The sequence below is a fragment of the Toxorhynchites rutilus genome, chromosome 1 (genome assembly GCF_029784135.1).
Source record: "Toxorhynchites rutilus septentrionalis strain SRP chromosome 1, ASM2978413v1, whole genome shotgun sequence".
NCBI lineage: Eukaryota > Metazoa > Arthropoda > Insecta > Diptera > Culicidae > Toxorhynchites > Toxorhynchites rutilus.
In genome coordinates this window covers 122262403-122284428 of record NC_073744.1, presented here as the reverse complement: position 1 = coordinate 122284428, position 22026 = coordinate 122262403, and the positions used below count along the sequence as shown (strand labels likewise).

Here is a 22026-nt window from a genome sequence, read left to right as displayed (position 1 = left end):
TAAACAGCAGCGACTCACCAATCGTGACTATTGTCCACAAATGCTGATAGCGGTGATACCTGGACCGTGTAGGTATCGTTGGCTGAATACTCAAACAGCCCGTAATATGGGTTGAACAACTCACGGGACAGGAGGAAGAAAAATTCTCTGGATGGGCCGCCATAATCGAGCCCTTCCTCGGTGTCCCACAGAACGGCCAAGCGTCCCCTTTGCAGATCTTTCTTGTTGGCGGACATGATCCGCCGGAATGCATCCTCAAGCAGGTGTGACCTGCGAATGTGAAGTCTGGAAAAATGGAAGCGTTTTGTAATAACAGTTTGTTACACGAATATACATCGTAAACGAAGGGAACGCATTCAAACATCATCAATCACAAGAGACCCAGCCATGCGTGGTGGCTCTTACATACCCTACGCAAGGAGCCACAGATTAATATTTAATTCAAAAATTTGCCAAGCTTGAAGCGCAGTCGCTCATTTTTCTTAAGTGGACCACGAGGGCTGCAAGATTTTTATCGACTCGTCTTTTCGTCTCACCGTAGTTCCGCCGCGATCGAACATCGCTGGGCACTGCTGCTACAGTTTCAGCCCCGTTATTGAGACACTTAGATTTCGCTTCGGCCGAAGGTCACAAAACCGACACAAATGGTTTGTCTAGGCTAGGCGGTTACTCACCGGGTGAGCATGGCCATGGCAATCACCTTTTCCGGATTGACAAAAACACTGCGAGTGTGTTCTGTGCCAAGATAAGCTTTCATAGTTGCGCTCCGAAGAAGGGGGAGTGTGTATTGATTAGATAGTGCGCTGTGCATTATGCTGTTTATATTCCGTTCCGTTAACTCGCGACGGCAGGTGGAACTTCGAAGGATTATATAAAAATTTGATTTGGTGATTGATTTTGTTGTCACAAAAGTTGCAAAAAAACTTATCAACGATAAGCATGATCATAAAAATTTCGTTCATATACATCCACTAGAAAGAAAAATGAGGATTTAAAAAAAATGCGATTATAAGATTGGCAATAGCGATCAATCATGTTTTTTTTGTAATTGGGATTTTCCCAAGAACTAAAACAAATTCAGAACTCGCAATTCATTGATACCATGTTGTGGAGGATGATAACACGACGTCCGTAATGCGTTTTGTTCGAAAGTGTTGTAAATTATTGCGTTGCTTGTGAACATGTACGGCAAGGGAATGCTCCATCAGAAAAAACTTGTATCACCATTAATTGCTTTTTATTTAGAAGGTATTCAAATAAACCTTGATTATTGAATGGCTTCAAAAGACAAGTACTGTTACAGACAAAGAGTTCGTGAATTGATTAAAATAAAAAGCGTACTTTAAATGTATATTTTTTCATTTTGTAAACAAGCGAAAATGTTTTATTTTTACGACTGTTTTTAATAAAATGTATTCTGTCGGTTCATTTCTGGTTCATTCTACCACTGGTATGATTTCTACATTTGGTGAGTAAATATCCATTCCAAAGTATGAAGGATAAATTCAAAGAAATGATTTCTCTGCAATTCACTGTAGTGATGCTGTAGGTTTTTGGAAGAAAAATATAAACGATCAAAAGATCCATGCGAAATTCTCTCATTGGCGAAACTTCATCTCTATGGCTAGCGTAGCAAATGCAAATTACAATTTTCGACGTGAATAATGGCGAAAGAATGTAGAACAAAATAATAAGAATGTAGAATGTACAATAATATTAAATATAATATAAATATACAGCCATTCCATGCCAAACCGATATAGTGGTTCTCAGATTTCACGAAAATTCGTAATTTTGTTCTCCATCGCAAAACATGTGACCCACATTTTTTATTTTTCAGTAGGGTGACCATTTCCATTTTAGGGTTGTCTGAAAAATCAACTTTTTCCTCTTTTTTCCAAAAATGACTTTCAAAAATTCATAATTTTTTAACTACTTGGACCGATTCAGATGATCAACACATAAAATTAAAGCCAATTTTTTGAAAAATATTAGACTTGCGAAAAACATGGATTTTGATTTCGTAATTATTTATTGTATTAGTTTTTTTTATAGTTTACATGGTTTCGGGACCAAGGATGCTATATTTTTTAATATTTTTTCTTGAAAGCTTTTTTACATAACATATCCAAAAATCAGAGATGTGTCATGTTTCTTTTTTAAGTTATGATTTTTCAAAGTTTACATTTTTATAGTCTTCGTTCAATATTTCTATGCGACTAGACTGGATGTATGCGACTAGAATTCATTTAATTGGCGAATATGTCATTCTTTTTCAAAAAAGGCTAGCTAATTGGCTTTAATTTGATATATCGATCATCTGAATCGGTCCAGTAGTTCAAAAGTAATAAATTTTTGAAAAAAGTAAATTTTGGGAAAAAAAGGAAAAATGATTTTTTGCACCATCGGTTAACTTTGAAAAATCGCAACTCAAAAACAAAGAAAAACGCCACTCTGTTTTCGACATATGTTATGTGAAAAATCTTCAGCTTTCCAGAAAAAATATAAAAAAATATAGCGCTCTTGGTCCCGAGACCATGAAAACAATAAAAAAACGAATACAATCAATAACAACGAGAGCAATATTCGAATTTTCTGCAGGTGTAGTATTTTTCAAAAAAGACCAGGTGATTGGCTTTAATTTGATATGTCGATCATCTGAATCGGTCTAGTAGTTCAAAAGTTATGAATTTTTGAAAAAAAAAACATTTTTGAAAAAAGCGGAAAAAGTTGATTTTTCGGACAGCCCTAGAATGGAAATGGTCACCTTAAAAAAAAGACCCGTTTTTGTCTAATGTTTTGCGATAAAGAACAAAACTACCACTTTTCACGAAAATCTAAGAACCACTATATCGGTTTGGCATGGAATGGATATAAAATGCTTTTGTTTTCCCAAAAATCAGCACGAATTTCCGGACAACCCAATATGAGTCATTCTGATTCCTTCCTGATTTTTATTTTCATTTCTCTAACCAGAATATATGGTGGGTAAAATTAAAACCTAAACACAGAAAATGCATGAAAAAAGTCACAGAAGGGTTGTGTCTAAGACACGATCGCATAGTTGACGTAGGATTCCGGTTAGCTAACTGTTGATTTTGGATATGTTTGAAGAATTAAACCCTTTGACAATGATCTGGTGGCCCTGAAAAGGGCCGTTTTGTTTAGTTATTGGGTATTGTTCAATCCACCAGTGTTTACAACCGAGTGATGTTGACAGAAGGATGGTAATTAGTCATCAGATGATGCGTATCATATAGCAGATGCCGAAGTGGAATGAAATATGATGAAAATCGCCCTCTGTGACTCTAGACGAGATGCCTCCTATGTTATGTATAGATGAAATAGAGAAAAAAAAATTGAAGATAATTAACAATACCGAACACAATTATCAATTTATCTCATCAGTAAAAACATGTTACTTTACTAAAGAGAAAACATATTTTAAATGGAAAAGGTAATTTTCTTCTATAATTTTTACTATCCGAGTGTTTATTCAACCCAATTTTAATAGGACTAACAACACTCAACACTACATGTAGAGCATATGGGAAATCACTTTTTCGAATATTTCTTCACTTTTCCATTCTCGCCGTATGAACTTTCCTTAGTTGAAAATTAACACAACAAAACAGCTTAAACCGTACGACCCGTTCTCGGGCGGAACACACCTTGGTTTTTATTTATCAAAAATTGAAATGAATCGTTTCATATATCAAGTAATTTTTAATCCCTTCCCGTATTATTTAATACGTCACACATCAAGTGATTTCACTACTCTGCTGAGTGTTCTAGCGCCCTATGTTATGCAAGTACGCCACGAGTGAGACTCGATGTTGTACGGAAAAGAGTTAGCACAACTGCTACCATATACAATTTACAAATACAATATACAAATGGTCAGCTGCATCCCAATAGGAGGTATCCCGTGTCGGGCACACGTACAGAGCATTGGAGACAGCAACATCCCAATTACGAAAACACTTGTAATACTAACCTCGAGCCAACCGTGAGTAATCGGTTACATATTACCAACATAGATAATAAGAAAAATTGTCAAAGTATTGGACTCCCGGCCCCGTGAGGCTAACGCCATATGAGCCTTGATAAAAATATATATTTTGGAAAAAAAAAATACAATTTTACACTTACAGTTGTACTAAATTTTTCACAATACACGATCGGTCATTGATATGAAATCTCACGAACCAACCAAAATAAAAGTTCCAAATTTTAATTTTATTTGCTAGAATTAATCGTATCACTCACCTTATTTGCAATATAAAAATACTCAACTTGATTTTGATGTCTCTGTTAGGGAACTGCCGCATGTGTCGTCAATTTCGACCAATCAGAATTTGGTATTTCCGTTAGGATAGGGGTTGAGTTTATTCAATTGTTCGATAGTTAGTTTTATGACATATATTATTTTATTCAATACAAAAACATGTTATGGAGTGCCGAAATCGATTGACGTAAAAATCTCATCAATCCATCATGAAATGACTGAGCAATAAGCTTTTGAAATTGGACAATTTTCACGATGTACTCGATTCTCGATTTTCAAAGACCGAAAGACGTAAACCTACGTCAAAATGAATGATTTCGAATGCCTACAACTCGAACATTTCTTAATAGATCGGAAAGATGTTTGCATCAATTGATAGGAAATATTTTTATGTATCTACCATAATTTATAAAATCTTAGTTTTCATGATTTATCGTTATCTAAACGAAAGTATTTTTGATGCCAACGAGTCATCGGTAGGCTTTGTTAGATTCTTGACAGACCGAGGATTTAACCATCGAGTGTAGAAAACACGGATTATTTCGTGATCCATCCGTAATGGACGGAACGCGAAACACGAGAAAACGCTTGAGCGGTCCGCAATATGTTAAATAAAGACAAAAAAAAAGTAGAAAGGTCTGAGCCTAGGGGCACGAACGGAAGTTTGACGTAGGACTGTGATTGTTCTAGGTTATTTTAAATGAAATTCTTTTCATTGTTCAGAAATCTGTTAGTTTAACTTTTTTGAAACTCTAAATAGTAACCCTGAAAAGGGCCGATGATTTATGTATTGATAAAATATAGTTTTCATGCTGAAATACCTTTTTTCATGTTTAGAACTCATTTTAGTCCTTTATAGCGTTATCCACGATTTCCGTTATCCGCGATGAGCTAGCCAGACTATTTCGCAGATAATCGAGGTTCTACTGTATATTTCAATCGGTATGCAAAATACACATGAAATCATGAAGTTGCTGGATAATGGATAACTATGGTATTGTGATTTCTTTCCATTGTCTTATTCTTATTATTAGACATCAGGAGCAGTAGCTTTTTAGGTGAAATAATTTTCGTTTGTAGACTATCACAATCAAGTCGTATTGGTTCTACTGCTCAATCTATCATAGAAGGAATTGAAGAATCGAGAATTATGAATATGAGTGATGAAGAATATTAATATTTCATTTTGTTTCATTTTTGTGATGCGATGTAATGCCCATCTCAATAAGTCTTCGCATGATAATCGCTGCCTCCTCCTAATTAATGAACGATCACTGTATGGGTGACACTTTCCTCGTTGCTTTGATGAAATCTTGGTTTACGTTGTACGAACGATGTCTGTCATTGTTGTTGTTTCCATGCGGTATCAAAGATAGATTGATGTAGTGATGAGGTGTGGAATAATGGTGCTGGTTCAACAAGTATATAATCGACTGTAGCCGAGTGCATGTCAATTGCGAAAGAGGCCACCGGAATAGCGGAATAGGTAAATTTTCAATGCCATGGCATGAAACAAGTTGCGGCATACAATCAGCTAGTATTTTGTTATTTGGCGCATGAATCATCAATCAATTATTGTCAACTGATTCTATAATAAAGAATGCCATTTCAGTGCGACCAAATCATTCTACTAAACGTTTATTTCAAAAATTTCGCAGCATTATAATATAATATCCGAAGTTATAAACGAGTGGCCTAATAAAAATAACAGTGTAGTTTTACGTCAACAACACGCCTTGAATGCATTCTGATTGGCAAGTTCGAGAAGACGAGTGATCCAGTGCAAGTCGCAAGAAATTTCTAGGATGAAAAATCACTGTCTCGTTGAAGCCACCGAGCAGTCAACGGTCGCTTCAGGGGATCGATATTGTGTTGTGTATTACTGCATCACACGTTCAATTTGTGTATTTCATTTGTTACCAAAGAATAAAGTGGTTATCGTAGCATTTTGTTTTGTTTATTACAAATTTGGAATATTGGTAGTGATGAAATAGTTGCGAAAAGAACAGCCGTAATATTTATTATACAAAAATAAAGAACTGCGTGTGACATCAGTCTGAATCTGCAAAGAAGTTGATTTTGATTTTCTGATTGGATTTTTTCAAGGCGGATATAATACAAAGAAGAAGAACTTTCGCGGCGACAATGTGGTCTTGTTCAGATCTAGACCGAACGTTTAACATGCTGGATTCCTTGTAGGTGTGAACATTGGTCATTTAAGCAAGGTGGCATACTTGAAATAAAAAATACAACTTTTTGAAAAAGGCCAAAGTAAAAAACCATATGAATAGATCATACAATAACCAACAAGTCCATACATCGGAGTAATAGTATTTCTATAGGAAAGGAGTTATTCTAACAACAACTTTTTCATGTTTTCGCTGAAAAAATACTTTTGTTTCTTACTCGTAACAGTTTAGATTTTGCTTTTTTCTATCTAAGTACATGACATGAGTAAGAATTTACATATTCGAGAGAAAATAATTTCGTTTTTTAGGATATTTTGTTTTCAATATAAATAAAAAAAATATATACATTTTTTAATGAACATAATGATATTTCCAATGAGCATACATAATTTGCTACAATTCCCTTGCTCCTTGCTATGTGACTTTCGTTACGTCAGCGTCTAAAATCCGCTAATAGTATCTTTTCGAATATCATGAAGATAAATAATTTTGAACCCAATTTCATTTGGTGATACTCATTATCTTGGAATCAATGGATCACATCACAGAACATAGTGGAGGAACAAAGGCCCAGTTTAATGAAATATTTTGACCCTCTTCAGCGGTACTATTTTCGAAGGCCAGCGTTCATTCCAGAGGATCGTTCGTATTTTCGGAATTGCTCAATTTAAAAAAAAACTAACCTGACATAATGAATAAAGCTTATCATACAAATGTTTTCACTTACTTCAGTTTATGCGGCCCCTGGCCGAATCCTTTGGACTCTAGCTTACGATAGAATGTGCGCAGTTTCGCCTCGAAATCCCGGCGGAATGGAGGAGGCGCACGCTGCGGTACCCTTGAATTGTTGAGATTTGGTGAACCTTGCGGGCTGCGAGCTTCCACCGGAATATAGCTCATGATCTCATTCTCGAAAAGGCTGAAAATAGATACAAACGGGGAAAAAATACGATAAGTTCAGATAGTTACAGTGATTATCTACAGATTAGCCGTTACCGGGCATAAACAATTGCCCAACAAGTGTGTCGGAGTATATAGGGACCAGATCTGATTCGAATTACAATGCAATTCGCAGCTAAGTATTCGAAAACTTGTAATATTCATTAACGTTTTCATGTTCGTGTCTATATTATTCTTAAGCTGCTATCAAACGAAACGCTGATTCGCTATTTTGTCACGCTTCCCAATGATTACTGTTTAATCATGAATCCAATTCAAGATAGTTCCAAAACAACAAATGCGAATGTTTGATGATGGAAGAAGGAATCGCAATGATTGAAACTTCAAAACTGATTCCAGTCTGACTCGCCATTTATAAGCGGCAATAATTCGCAGCTGCTAGATCAAATTTTGCAAGCAATAATCAAGCAAATTAGAAGAACCGGGTCACAAAGATTTCATTAATTTACACCCAGTCTAATTTAAACTTTTCCAAAGTAGCTTACCTTGTCCAACCGAAAGAAGTTCAGCTGCGGAAGAGTAGCATAGAAACCAATTTTAATTAAACTTACGATTTTCCGATATCAGAAAAGATCCCGGTGGGGGGAAGGAAACGACAAAAAAATGTTCTACCAAGTAATCATATTGCGTTAAAGCTAGAATCTTGGTCTCCACGCGGGGAAACGAGCACCAACGGTGACAATCTCCTCAATCGGTCCAGGTGAAGAATCGGACCCGCATATGGGCAAAGGAAAATGGTAAAACTTGCGCAAACACTGTCACGAACCAAGCCGGTCAAAATGACCCGCCCCCGTGTGGACAGCTGCTGCCCAAGCGAAGAAAGACGTTCTTTTTGTTTGTTTCGCTCCCACAACGAAAGGGAGCAGTGACCGATTGTGGGGGGAAATAGAAATGTTAATGTAACAGATCACTATCATCTGTTGACCCTCTGAGGCACATCGTACGTGTTGTTATCATTACGGTTAGGCTGTGACGAATACCATAAATGAATCGCCAGACTGTTTCACTTCGCAGCAACCGGCAGGTGTGAATAATTAATGTAAGACAGTTCAGCATCGCAATGGAGGGTTTCGGGTTTGCTCGACATTATGCATTTTTTTGTTTGGACGGAAAAGAAAAATGAGTTGCAATTTTTATGCCTCGATTCCCAGTAAATAGGGTAGCATTCGAGAATTTCATTTAGCTTTTTGACCCAAAACGACAACTGCGTGAGTCAGTTTACAATTCCTTATCAAACGTTGTGAACCATTGTCATTGCCACAAAAACTGATTACACAATACCACGAAAACAATCACTGTAGTGATGTATAACACATTTTTTTCATAAATTGATCATCATTTACCGTCAACTGTTTCATAACAATCTTTTGCTACTATTTCCGTTGCCGCCTTTGAACTCGTTCAACATTTCATGTTTCGAAATCGACGGTAATATTGTAATAATAAATTAGCTATGAGGCGCGGCCAAACGTTTTTCGATTTCCGTATACAAAACATTAATGCTCCACACTTCGTTCGATGAAAAGTTTATTGAATAATGGTTTAATGGCTCATTTGCCTTGCATACATTTCTATTGAATTAGGAAAAAGTCACAAAGGTAAGATTGAATAGTCTTTAAAATGCTCATTTTCCACGTTGAGATGGTAAAGCTTGTTCCCAATGGACATGACATTAATTCCATATAATTCAAATCCTTTCAAATCAGTATGGACCCCAGAGCTGAAAACAAAGACTGTCTGCTCATCAACTTGGCCATAGGAGAATCTATTTCTGGGGTTTTTTTTAAACCTAAAGGGTGTGTCACATCAAATTGCATCACGGAAAAAACGCTGTAGAAATTTACTTTTTAGGAATTATATCTTCAGCTTTCGCTTATAATCAGATAAGAGTGTATAGATCACGTTGGCCATGCTTCACTGTCAATTTTTCGTAAATTTGGAAAAATGTCGTCGAACGAAAAAGAGCGTCGTGAATTAATCCTGTGCACTCATTTCGAGAATCCGGAGTTGTCACATCGGGACATCGGTAAGATGCTGGGAATCGTCCAATCCACGGTCAGCAGAGTACTAAAACGATACTTCGAGAACCTAACCATCGACCGGAAGGTGAAGAACGGCAAAAATGGATGCTCCGTCAGTGAAAAAGATCACAAGCGCGTAGTTAAACAGTTTAGACGTGATCCGAGAAGTTCGGTCCGGGATGTCGCCGATAAGCTGAATTTGTCAAGTTCATTCGTCCAGCGGACCAAGCAGCGGGAGGACCTGCGTACATACAAGGTTCAGAAGGCTCCTAACCGCGACGAAAGGCAAAACATGATGGGGAAGACGCGAGCCCGGAAGCTGTACACCGAAATGCTGACGAAGCCGCATTGCCTGGTAATGGACGACGAAACCTACGTCAAAGCGGACTTTCGTCAGCTGCCGGGCCTGTTGTTCTTCTCCGCAGAGGACAAATTCAGCGTTCCGGAGGAGATTCGCAAGCAGAAACTATCCAAGTTTGCCAAAAAGTACATGGTGTGGCAAGCGATCTGCTCTTGCGGAAAGCGGAGCGCCCCCTTCGTGATGACCGGCACGGTAAACGGGCAGGTTTACCTTAAGGAGTGCCTACAGAAGCGCTTACTACCACTATTGAAGCAGCACGAGGGCCCGACCATCTTCTGGCCGGATCTCGCTTCGTGCCACTATCCAAAGGACGTGTTGGAGTGGTACGAAGCCAACAGGGTCACCTTCGTGCCAAAGGAAATGAACCCGCCCAATAGAGAAATATTGGGCGATTATGAAGCAGGCCCTCCGGAAGAACCCAAAAGTTGTCAAATCGGAGGCGGACTTCAAGAGAAAATGGATTTCTGTTCAAAAAAAACTACAACCTGACGTTGTACAGAACCTTATGGACGGGGTAAAGAGGAAGGTGCGAGCATACGGGCTTGGGCTCGAAGTATGAATAAAAAAAAAATGCCAAAAGTTGTTTTATAGTTTTTATTTTACTGTCTGAAATTTTCAAAAGGATCGGTCTACTGGGCGAATTTCTACAGCGTTTTTTTTCCGTGATGCAATTTGATGTGACACACCCTTCACTGTAACACTGAATCGACCTCGAAATCCACCAACACATAGTGTTACGGCAGACTATGCATTGTCGCCAAATATTGGCCAGTACAAACGAATATCAGTATTTCAAGTGGAAGAATTTTAACCGGAAACGGGACGCACTCAACCTCTGACTCAATCACGCAATCACAGTTGAATATTATTTTCACACCAATCCCAGTCAGAAAAGGAACGGAGTTTTCCGAGCCGTTCCTTACACATCCATGTACACTTACTCTTCGTAATCAAGTGACCTTTAGAGTTCGTCAAACCAAAAAAGAATATTATGAAAGAAATCTCAACGCTAATATGCCACCAAAGGAATTGTGGAAAAGATTGAAAAACATAGGAGTTGGTTAGAGTACTAAATCGCCAACAATGGAGTTCGAATCTGATGAGATTAACGAATGTTTTGCAAATAATTTTTCGGAGGGTATTCGTGATTTAAATATTGATGAAGTGTCCAACCATCCAGCTAGGGTAGATCCATTTTATTTCAATCAAATAGGTGAAATGCAAGTAATCAATGAACTATATTGCATGAAACCTAATGCCATTGGGCTTGATGAAATACCCATCAAGTTTCTAAAATCAATTAATCCACTTATAATCAAACTCATCTTACATTTATTCAACTGCATACTTGCTACAAGTATCTTTCCAGAGGAATGGAAGAAATCTAAAATATTGCCATTGAAGAAAAAATCAAATTTGAATAACCTGCACAATTTACGTCCAATAAGTATATTACCCGCATTGTCAAAGTTATTTGAACGCATAATCAAAACCCAAATCTGTCAGTATATTAACCGCGAAAATTTATTAATAAGTCAGCAATCTGGATATCGTGCGAATCAAAGCACAAAAACTGCAATGCTGGAAATCTTTGATGACATAGGGTTAATCCTAGATAAAAGAAGGCCAGTTGTTTTACTGCTCCTAGACTTCTCAAAGGCATTTGATACAATTCCCCATAACATACTCTGTCAAAAACTCAGCGTAAGATTTGGGTTCTCCAATAATGCAACAGATCTAATTAAATCATACCTCACTGGACGAACACAGACAGTTTTCAATAAAGGAATTTACTCTACTTACCTCCTAATATCCTCAGGTGTGACTCAAGGATCAATCGTAGGACCAATACTTTTTTCAATATTTATAAATGATCTTCCAGATGTTTTGAAATATTTTAGGACGACGTGCAATTGTACTACGGTTGTTTGGATGATACTTCCACAATTGTTTCGAGGAAAGTTAACGAAGACCTAGCCAATATTCATGAGAGGTCCGTCAGAAATGGACTCAAACTAAATGCTAATAAACGAGTGCTCTATTTTTGGGCCTTTCCCACGTCAACAATGTCCTGAAACCCTTCTTAAAGTTGAACAATGCTAACATTGCTTTTGCGGAGGAAGGAATGAGCTTTAAATTTGAAAAATTTATTTTCAAACAGTGTGGCAAAGTTTTTTCAACTTTGCGGACCCTCTACGCGGTATCATCATTTCTAAGTAGTGATACGAGGGTCACTATTTATATTTCGGGAATTGGCAACACTGATGTCATGTGAGTACATCCGACGGTTCCATCGTAAAGTTTGACATTTTTGACGTTATACGTACTCAGAACATTTTGTCATACGGACGCTATTTGTTTATTTTATATTTAGTTGAAAGTTTGGTCTCGGCAAAAAAAATGAAACTGAATCGTGAACATTTTCGTGCGATGATTTTTTACGACTTTCGACGTGGATTATGACAACAAGAGTGCGTCAATCAACTTAATTTGACTTTTGGCTATGAAGCTCCATCAAAAACCACTGTGTATCGCTGGTATAGTGAATTCAATCGTGGTCGTAAAGGGTGTGTCACATCAAATTGCAACATGGAAAAAACGCTGTAGAAATTAAATTTTTAGGAATTATATCTTCAGCTTTCGCTTATAATCAGATAAGAGTGTATTGATCACGTTGGCCATGCTTCACTGTCAATTTTTCGTAAATTTGGAAAAATGTCGTCGAACGAAAAAGAGCGTCGTGAATTAATCCTGTGCACTCATTTCGAGAATCCGGTGTTATCACATCGGGACATCGGTAAGATGCTGGGAATCGTCCAATCCACGGTCAGCAGAGTACTAAAACGATACTTCGAAAACCTAACCATCGACCGGAAGGTGAAGAACGGCAAAAATGGATGCTCCGTCAGTGAAAAAGATGACAAGCACGTAGTTAAGCAGTTTAGACGTGATCCGAGAAGTTCGGTCCGGGATGTCGCCAATAAGCTGAATTTGAATTTGAATTGAATTTGAAACCAAGCAGCGGGAGGGCCTGCGTACATACAAGGTTCAGAAGGCTCCTAACCGCGACGAAAGGCAAAACATGGTGGGGAAGACGCGAGCCCGAAAGCTGTACACCGAAATGCTGACGAAGCCGCATTGCCTGGTAATGGACGACGAAACCTACGTCAAAGCGGACTTTCGTCAGCTGCCGGGCCTGTTGTTCTTCTCCGCAGAGGACAAATTCAGCGTTCCGGAGGTGATTCGCAAGCAGAAACTATCCAAGTTTGCCAAAAAGTACATGGTGTGGCAAGCGATCTGCTCTTGCGGAAAGCGGAGCGCCCCCTTCGTGATGACCGGCATGGTAAACGGGCAGGTTTACCTTAAGAAGTGCCTACAGAAGCGCTTACTACCACTATTGAAGCAGCACGAGGGCCCGACCATCTTCTGGCCGGATCTCGCTTCGTGCCACTATTCAAAGGACGCGTTGGAGTGGTACGAAGCCAACGGGGTCACCTTCGTGCCAAAGGAAATGAACCCACCCAACGCGCCGGAGCTTCGCCCAATAGAGAAATATTGGGCGATTATGAAGCAGGCCCTCCGGAAGAACCCAAAAGTTGTCAAATCGGAGGCGGACTTCAAGAGAAAATGGATTTCTGTTAAAAAAAAACCTGACGTTGTACAGAACCTTATGGACGGGGTAAAGAGGAAGGTGCGAGCATACGGGCTTGGGCTCGAAGTATGAATAAAAAGAAAATGCCAAAAGTTGTTTAATAGTTTTTATTTCACTGTCTAAAATTTTCAAAAGGATCGGTCTACTGGGCGAATTTCTACAGCGTTTTTTCCGTGATGCAATTTGATGTGACACACCCTTTAGTTCGCTGTCCGACGAGTTTCGTGAAGGTCGTCCAAAATCGACTGTAGTGCCAGAAAACATTGATGCTGTGCACGAAATGATTAAGCAAGATCGTCATGTAACCTATTGTGAGATTGCGGCATCCCTAAGCATTAGTTCCACCAGCATATATGCGATTTTACATGAACACTTAGTTGTGCGAAAATTATGTTCACGTTGGATCCCACATAATTTGACAATCGCTCAAAAAAAGGCTCGTGTCGATTGGAATAAATGCTTTGAAAATTGGTTTAAGCGCATTTTAAGTGTATCGATCATCGTGGCGAGTACTTTGAAAAACAATAAAAATATATTCGCAGCTTAACTATTTGTTTTTGTTCCTATTCCCGAAATATAAATAGTGACCCTCGTATAAAGCTTAAACTTTTTAAAAGTTTAATACTACCGCATTTCATAGCTTGTGATTTTATTCTGTCAGGAACGACAGTATATGCAGAATCAAGACTGCGAATAGCATTGAATGCTTGTGTTCGATTCGTATTTAACTTGAGTAGATACGATAGAGTTACCCACCTTAAACATCGCTTAATCGGGTGTCCGTTCAACAAGTTTTCTCAGTTCAGATGTTGCCTCTTTTTGTTCAAACTTGCGAAGTCAAAAGCTCCCGGATATCTACACACTAATCTAAAGCCATTGAGAAGTTCACGTGCGAAAAAGTATTCTATTCCTCGTCACAATACATCCTCATACGGCAGTTCGTTTTTCGTCAGAGGCATTTCCTATTGGAATTCTCTACCAAATGAGTTAACCTTAGTAAATTCCACATCAGCTTTTAAGAGAGGATGCAAAGGAGCACCTTCATAGTTGAAGTTATCGTTTCCTTTAGAAGAAGTAATGAATTAATGAGTCAATTAAATGTTTGTATTCACGAACAGTTTAGAAACCTCGGCGCACCTTCTTATGTATTTACATAATGTAACATTTAAAAGAAACTGAAAACGTTGGAGGCGAATGAACTGCAAAGTTTAAAGCCTCTTAAAAACAAAGAAACAAACAAACAAGAAACTGAAATCTCATGTTACTAATTAGAAATAAAAATAAATAAATAAAATAAATTACGGATCCAACCATTCGCTGTGAGAGGCCTATGAATTGGAATAAACGATTTTCGAATAGCGCTATCCGAATGAGACCACGATGTAGGCAGGTCGTCAACTCATAACTTCCATTCGACCACATCTTCATCAGATGCGTCTGTGAATCCAGCCAGCTCCTGAGAAACGGAGTGGAGTCTAGTCGCAGTAAAATCCAACCTCTCATGTGTTGACGCATTATGATCATGTAGAGTAAATGACTGTTTGGATTAAACTGTCTACCTGTTCATATACCTAAGTTCGAACTATATTAATGATCTGCACGTCTTTATACAACGGCAATTCATGTTATCTTGAACGGGATACAGATGTTGCTCTTGTGTTTGGTCACTAGAATCTGATGCATCCTTCAAGTGGCAGATTGTTAACGATTTGAATGGAAATTTGGCAATGAACGCATCTACTGAGTCGGAATTTACGCGTACAGAATGCTCACCAACGGTTTGATATAAGTGTTAAAAGTTCTTCAAATACAGAAGAAAGATTGTTTAATCCAGTTTTCGTAAACACGTTCGAAATATATAGAACTACGTCTTTTAGTAATGGTGCCAAATCTGAAAACAGAGGCGTGAGATTAAAAGCCTTTATAATTCCAACCATGACCATGATCATCATTATTCAAGATAGATATCGCACACAGTTATGCAATTTTGTTCGGTGGATGCAGCGCGCCGATTTCCTGGGTGTGAGTGTTTCTGTATTTTTGCACCACATCATTTCTGTATCTGAACTGGGGTGTGAGGGTATAATTTCGAAAAAAAATCTCGACAAATAAAGATAAAAGGTGCATGAGTGATGTCTGTTACTTATTGACCCAAAAAAAATTATCATAGTAAACTGCATTGAAAGCAAACTATTGAAATATGCTTGAAAGTCCGTCAAAATCCACATTGGTCGACGGATGATCATGAAAGCACTATCAATATTGTACTCGCCCTAGCCAAATACATATATTATAGCGCGAAGTGAGCAAAGTGCAGCCGTGGCCGATAAGCGTCTCACATTATCTTGCCGGGTGTTCGGGTTCGATTCCCGTTCTGCCCGGGGGATTTTTCGTCAAAGAAATTTCCTTCGACTTGCACTGTGGTCACGCGTATTCTAGAGCTTGCCCTTCGGAATACATTCAAGACGTGTTATTTGGCTTGAGAAATCTCAACTAAGTATTGATTAGTGACGCTAGTTAATGTATACGTTGAGACGGCGAAAGTTCCACAGGAGACGTGAACGCCATTCAAGAGTCAAGCATGGTGCAGAGCTTGCACTGACGGGCAGAAGCAAAACAAAAGAGAAATATTACCTACGGCGTCGGTTTTCATACCATTATGTGGAGATGGGTTGTGTATGATTGAATCACACTTACTTACACATTTTATGTGTTATTCAAAAGATGACGGTGGTGGGAGAACGAATATGTAAAAGCCTTGGGCCGCATTATGAAAAGAATTTTCACTATGCATACTGAGTGCGCTATGTGGATTGATAATAAGGACACAAATCTCGTGTATTGTTTTAGCGAGAACAAGGAACAATCATGAATCACCTATCTTCATCTGCTACTACAAAACCACGCAAACGCGTCCTTTTCGGGGCTGCCAGAACTTTCAAACAAAACATTCAGAAATAATATAAGAAGTAATCAACAGCGAATTCATTTTTATAATTGTTTGCTGGAAAAGAGCTTTGTGAATTTAGGAGCGTGTTCGGATTTATTGGTATTATAACGATGATATTTCCATTTGTAGAAGAATTATAGAATTTCTCAAACTCCCAGACTTTCTTTGTTTATTTGTCTCTAGCTATAAAAAAAGGGCCAATTTGAAAAACTAAACTAAAAACTTGGCCTTGAGAAAGGCTATCCAGAAAGCTTACTGCCGTTGGATAGATTGATAAATCGGGAATATGATTATGATTCTTATTGGTGACTTTTTTCGATCGATCAATTTACTTTCATGAATTCGAGCATTGTTTCCGAGTTAACGTGGTGTTAAAAGGGCAGCGTATTACAAGCTGGACGTAAATATTTTTCAGCGATGAGAGCTGCGTTCTTCGGCTGAAAATTGAAGATGAAAATTTGTTCAGCAGTGTTTGCTGTCGACGCCACCACTACACATCCGATTCGGTTCAGATTTTTTGTTGCTGTTCTGAGCGGTTTTTGACACGTTTGAAATGTAATTTTTAGCCATTCCATGCCAAATCGATATAGTTGTTCTCAGATTTTTTTATTTTTTCATTGCAAAACATTAGACCCGTATTTTTTATTTTTTCATTAGGGTTTTATATCCATTTTAGAGTGGCGCGAAACTTTCCCACTTTTTCCACTTTTTTCTAAAAATGTTTTTTTTTAAATTCATAGCTTTTAAACTATTGAACCTATTCCGATGATCAACACATCAGATTGAAGCCAATTAGCTCGACTTTTTTGAAAAAAGTATTATACTGTCGAAAAAATTGGATTTTGTTTTCGTAATTATTGATTGTATTTGTTTTTCATAGTTTCCATGGTCTCGGACCAAGGGCGCTATATTTTTGACGTAGGACTACGTCTAACCGGAAGATATAGGGGGTGAAATGGAAATCTAGGCACTGAACAAGTAGGAAAAAATGCAAGATTTGGAACGCTTATAACTCGAGCATTTCTCAATAGATCGCGAAGGTTTTTGCATCAATCGATAGGAAATATATCTACGCATCTATCATAACGAATAACATTTCATTTTTCTTGAGATAAATAATTGAATAATTGTTAAATATCAAGCATTGTCCAAATGCCCTATGTGCCCATTTTTGATTGGTCCATTTTGTGCTCCTCAAATCGTACCGACCAAAACGGGCAACCAGAGCAGCAGCGAAATAGAATGAAGCACGATTGGAAAGGAAAAAGAAAAAAAAAATGAACGAAACATTAGTCGCAGTATCACACATGCGTAATTCTCGAGCCAGCCAGTCAGCTTAAAAATCCCCGCTCCGCTGCAGTAACGATCATTCTTTGTGTGGACACCGACTGGACAACATCGTTGCTGGACGAGCTGGACGGCGAGGGATCGACACATACACGCGCAGAACTCTTTCCGTTAGGATGCCATTCAGCATCGAGAAAGTTCCGGAAAGATCTAATCATTGCTGGAAAATAATCTGCCAGTTCCTTTGGGAATTTTCAAAATATATTCATGTGAAAGAGTTTAATTGAATGTTTTCTATCCATGTAACACTGTGACCAAATATGTTTCAATCAAGTGCTATTAACAGGTGGTTATCGAGTTGGCATTAACCACTGGTGGGCTTCCAGTATCGAGGAAAATGTGGAAATATCTAATCGTTACTGAAAATAATCTGCCAGTTCCTTTGGGAATTTTCAAAATATATTCATGTGAAAGAGTTTAATTGAATGTTTTCTATCCATGTAACACTGTGACCAAATACATTTGGTTTTGTGGTTTTTCAATCAATCGCAATTAACAGGATAGCTTCAGAAGATTATTCTTCCCCATCAGTAGGATATTTCCGTATCCAATATTGTATGCGCCCGCAATCGATTATTGCTCAGTCGCCGAAAGTTCCGAGCTCAGATAGTTCATTCCCCTCTAGTTTGCCTTCCAAATTGCCATTGTAAACCACACCTTCTCTCGATTCAATCACACACAAAAAGCATACTTAAGCGATATTCTGGTGGTGAGACACATTCATTATTCGTGAGGACATCGACAAGACAATATCGTTGCCTAACATGCTGGCGAAGGATCGACACATACACGCGCAGAACTCTTTCCGTTAGGATGCCATTCAGCATCGAGAAAGTTCCGGAAAGATCTAATCATTGCTGGAAAATAATCTGCCAGTTCCTTTGGGAATTTTCAAAATATATTCATGTGAAAGAGTTTAATTGAATGTTTTCTATCCATGTAATACTGTGACCAAATATGTTTCAATCAAGTGCTATTAACAAGTGGTTATCGAGTTGGTATTAACCACTGGTGGGCTTCCAGTATCGAGGAAAATGTGGAAATAACTAATCGTTACTGAAAATAATCTGCCAGTTCCTCTGGGAATTTTCAAAATATATTCATATGAAAGAGTTTAATTGAATGTTTTCTATCCATGTAACACTGTGACCAAATATGTGTCAATCAAGTGCTATTAACAGGTGGTTATCGAGTAGGCATTAACCACTGGTGGGCTTCCAGTATCGAGGAAAATGTGGAAATATCTAATCGTTACTGAAAATAATCTGCCAGTTCCTTTGGGAATTTTCAAAATATATTCATGTGAAAGAATTTAATTGAATGTTTTCTATCCATGTAACACTGTGACCAAATATGTTTCAATCAAATGCTATTAACAGGTGGTTATCGAGTTGGCATTCCAAGTATCGAGGAAAATGTGGAAATATCTAATCGTTACTGAAAATAATCTGCCAGTTCCTTTGGGAATTTTCAAAATATATTCATGTGAAAGAGTTTAATTGAATGTTTTCTATCCATGTAACACTGTGACCAAATACATTTGGTTTTGTGGTTTTTCAATCAATCGCAATCAACAGGATAGCTTCTGAAGATTATTCTTCCCCATCAGTAGGATATTTCCGTATCCAATATTGGATGCATAAAACCTTGTGCCTCCAACGTAACGCTCTCGTTTTCGAAGTTCTCCAAATATTCATTCATTCAGAATGAATTCAGATTCAACTTCATACAAATGATCTCTAAATCAACGATAGTCCTACGTCACCCTTGCGGTTATACCATAGATATAACCCACTTCCTGTTTTTTTTACTTTTTCTTGAAAGCTGAGGTTAAATAACATATCCAAAACTCAGAGGAGTGTTATTTTTTGTTCTTGAGTTATGATTTTTCAAAATTTCCCGATGGTTTAAAAAATATTTTTTCCCATTTTTTCCAAAAATGACTTTTTTCAAAAAATCATAACTTTTGAAGTACTGAGCCGATTCAGATGATCGATATATCAATTTGAAGCCAATTAGTTGGAAATATCACACTTGTATAAAAAATGGATTCCATTCGCATAGCTGTAATCTAGTCGCATAGGAATATTGAACGAAGACTGAAAGCATGTTCACTTTGAAAAATCATAACTCATAAACGAAAAACGACACCTCTTTGATATTCAGATATATTATGTGAAAATACCTCAGCTTTCTGAAAAAATATAACAAAATATGGCGCCCTTGGCCCTGAAACCATGTAAACTATAAAAAAAAAGTTGACAGATTGCATCCTTCATTACTAAACCGCTGAGGTTCGCAAAATTCATTCACAAGATCCGTCCAGTCGTTTATCTGTGATGCTCAACATGGGTTCGTCCAGCATAGATCAGCCACCCGATGTGCTAAACAAGAGTGCTCTCGGGGAAGTTGACGGTAAGAATTAGGTTTATTTAATTTATGTAGATTTCCCAAAAACGTTTGATGTAGCACTATATAACAAGGGAGCACAACATTAGCAATCAATAAATATGAAATAAAATCATTCGAATAGAGGATGAAACGAACAAAATTTAGTCAATTTAAAGTTTATGTATTTCTTTTGAACGTGCCTTTAGTAAAATTAAGAACTCTTCATTTTTCAAAATGGCGTTCAAACAAGAGGAATAGTTGGGAATTTCGCTCGCGCGACACCAAAATTCTAGCTTCTCGTACGTGAGTGGAACTCCAGCCTCTTAATCTGAGGCGTTTGGTAAAAGTTAGAAGTTACAATCACAACCTTGCACCGAAACACGCCGGGCTGTCGCTCCGAAATGCGACGGTAGGCAGAACGAACACGATGGTACAGATACCGCAAGCTATATACGGAACTGCTTACGAATTTCGTTTTAACGACGTTATGGACGATGGAACGAACTCCGTGACAGGAGTTTTTCACGTCGACGGGAAGGAGACAAAGATGGCAGACATCTTCAACATCATGAAACTATCCAAGTTATCCAAAATTACTTGGTTTGACCGGCCATCAACACGAGGACCATCAACCAAGACATATTATTCATATTCAGGGCGGTCCGATAAGTACTTAGCCTCATCGCCCGATGGTGTCAGTATCGTAAGAGAGATTACTTATCGTGTAGTACATTCTCGTAAACGGCTACTGTCAAAATTTCAGCAGAATCGAGCTCGTACTTTTATTTTGACCGTGTGTGGAAGCGGGCGTGTCCGCGGAAATGGAAAAATGGAAAAATGGCAATTCCACCGTCGCCACGACCAAATTGTTCGAATTGCACTACGAACTGCTGCCCCATCCACCGTGTTCTCCAGATTTGGCCCCTTGCATTTTTTTTTGTTTCCAAACTAGAAAAAGTCACTCGCCGGGCAGAAATTTGAGTCGAATCAGGAGGTCATCGCCGTCACGGACGCGTACTTTACAGATCTCGAGAATTTTTTTTTTCAGACAGATTAAAGAAGTTGGAGCATCTCTGGGACCAGTGTATCGAGTTATTAAAAGGAGACTATGTTGAGAAATGAATCGCCACTTTTCCAAAATTTTTTTTTTTGTGGGCTAACTACTTATCGGACTGCCCTCATATGATTTATTCTCTAATATTTCTTCGCATGCTATACATAACGATTCCTTAATCAGTATATGATTGAAATTAACGAAAATCGGAGGCAGGAACATAAATGCTTACCTATCCGTGTCGTCAATAACGAGCAACTAATGTATTAGCGAGGTACAATATTATCCTGCGATCACTCGCAATGCAAATGCCGTGAATTAGCACTGCAACATGTGAACAAAAACTGGGTAGAGTGGAAATATTGCCCGTTTTGAACTTATCGAATGTGAACAACACATTCGTGATCTCAAATGTACAGTTTCGCTGCTGCTAGCGGGCATACAACAGTCGGTCCTAGTGCCGCAATAGCTTCCGCGATGAATACTCAATGCAACGCGTGCATTGACATAGGGAAACTAGTTGCGACATACACTGATGGACGCAGAAAACACATCCCCATATGTAACGTGTTCCAATATTAATAGTTTTTTAAAACTTTTCGGTGTTTTAGTCAATACTACATGATGATATGATGATGATGATGGTCCCGCCTCCTTCCCCTACAGAGGTTTGAGCAAGACGAGTTATCTAAAAGATAATTTATTCATTTTTTCTCAACATTGAAATCAGTTTAGCAAACATAAAAAACGAACTGATTTTATTTACAGATATAAGTTCAAAAAATTGCAATGTCAAAAGATAAGCCAATATTC

General features: G+C 38.1%; 2 protein-coding genes across 10 annotated transcripts in view; one reads left to right on the top strand and one right to left on the bottom strand.

Moving 5' to 3' along the window:
- Positions 1 to 22026, top strand: part of LOC129762280 (monocarboxylate transporter 12-like) — a 660562-nt gene that overhangs the window by 134128 nt on the left and 504408 nt on the right. The gene's annotated exons all lie outside the window — the stretch shown is intronic.
- LOC129762279 (E3 ubiquitin-protein ligase HECW2) overlaps positions 1 to 22026 on the bottom strand; it is a 117151-nt gene that overhangs the window by 14823 nt on the left and 80302 nt on the right. For all 7 annotated transcript variants that reach the window (XM_055760394.1, XM_055760397.1, XM_055760398.1 and 4 more), the window contains 2 exons: positions 7205 to 7396; positions 19 to 285 (listed from right to left, as the gene is read on the bottom strand). In XM_055760394.1, coding sequence (XP_055616369.1) covers positions 19 to 285; positions 7205 to 7396 — 459 coding nt within the window. The remainder of the gene's footprint in view (positions 1 to 18; positions 286 to 7204; positions 7397 to 22026) is intronic.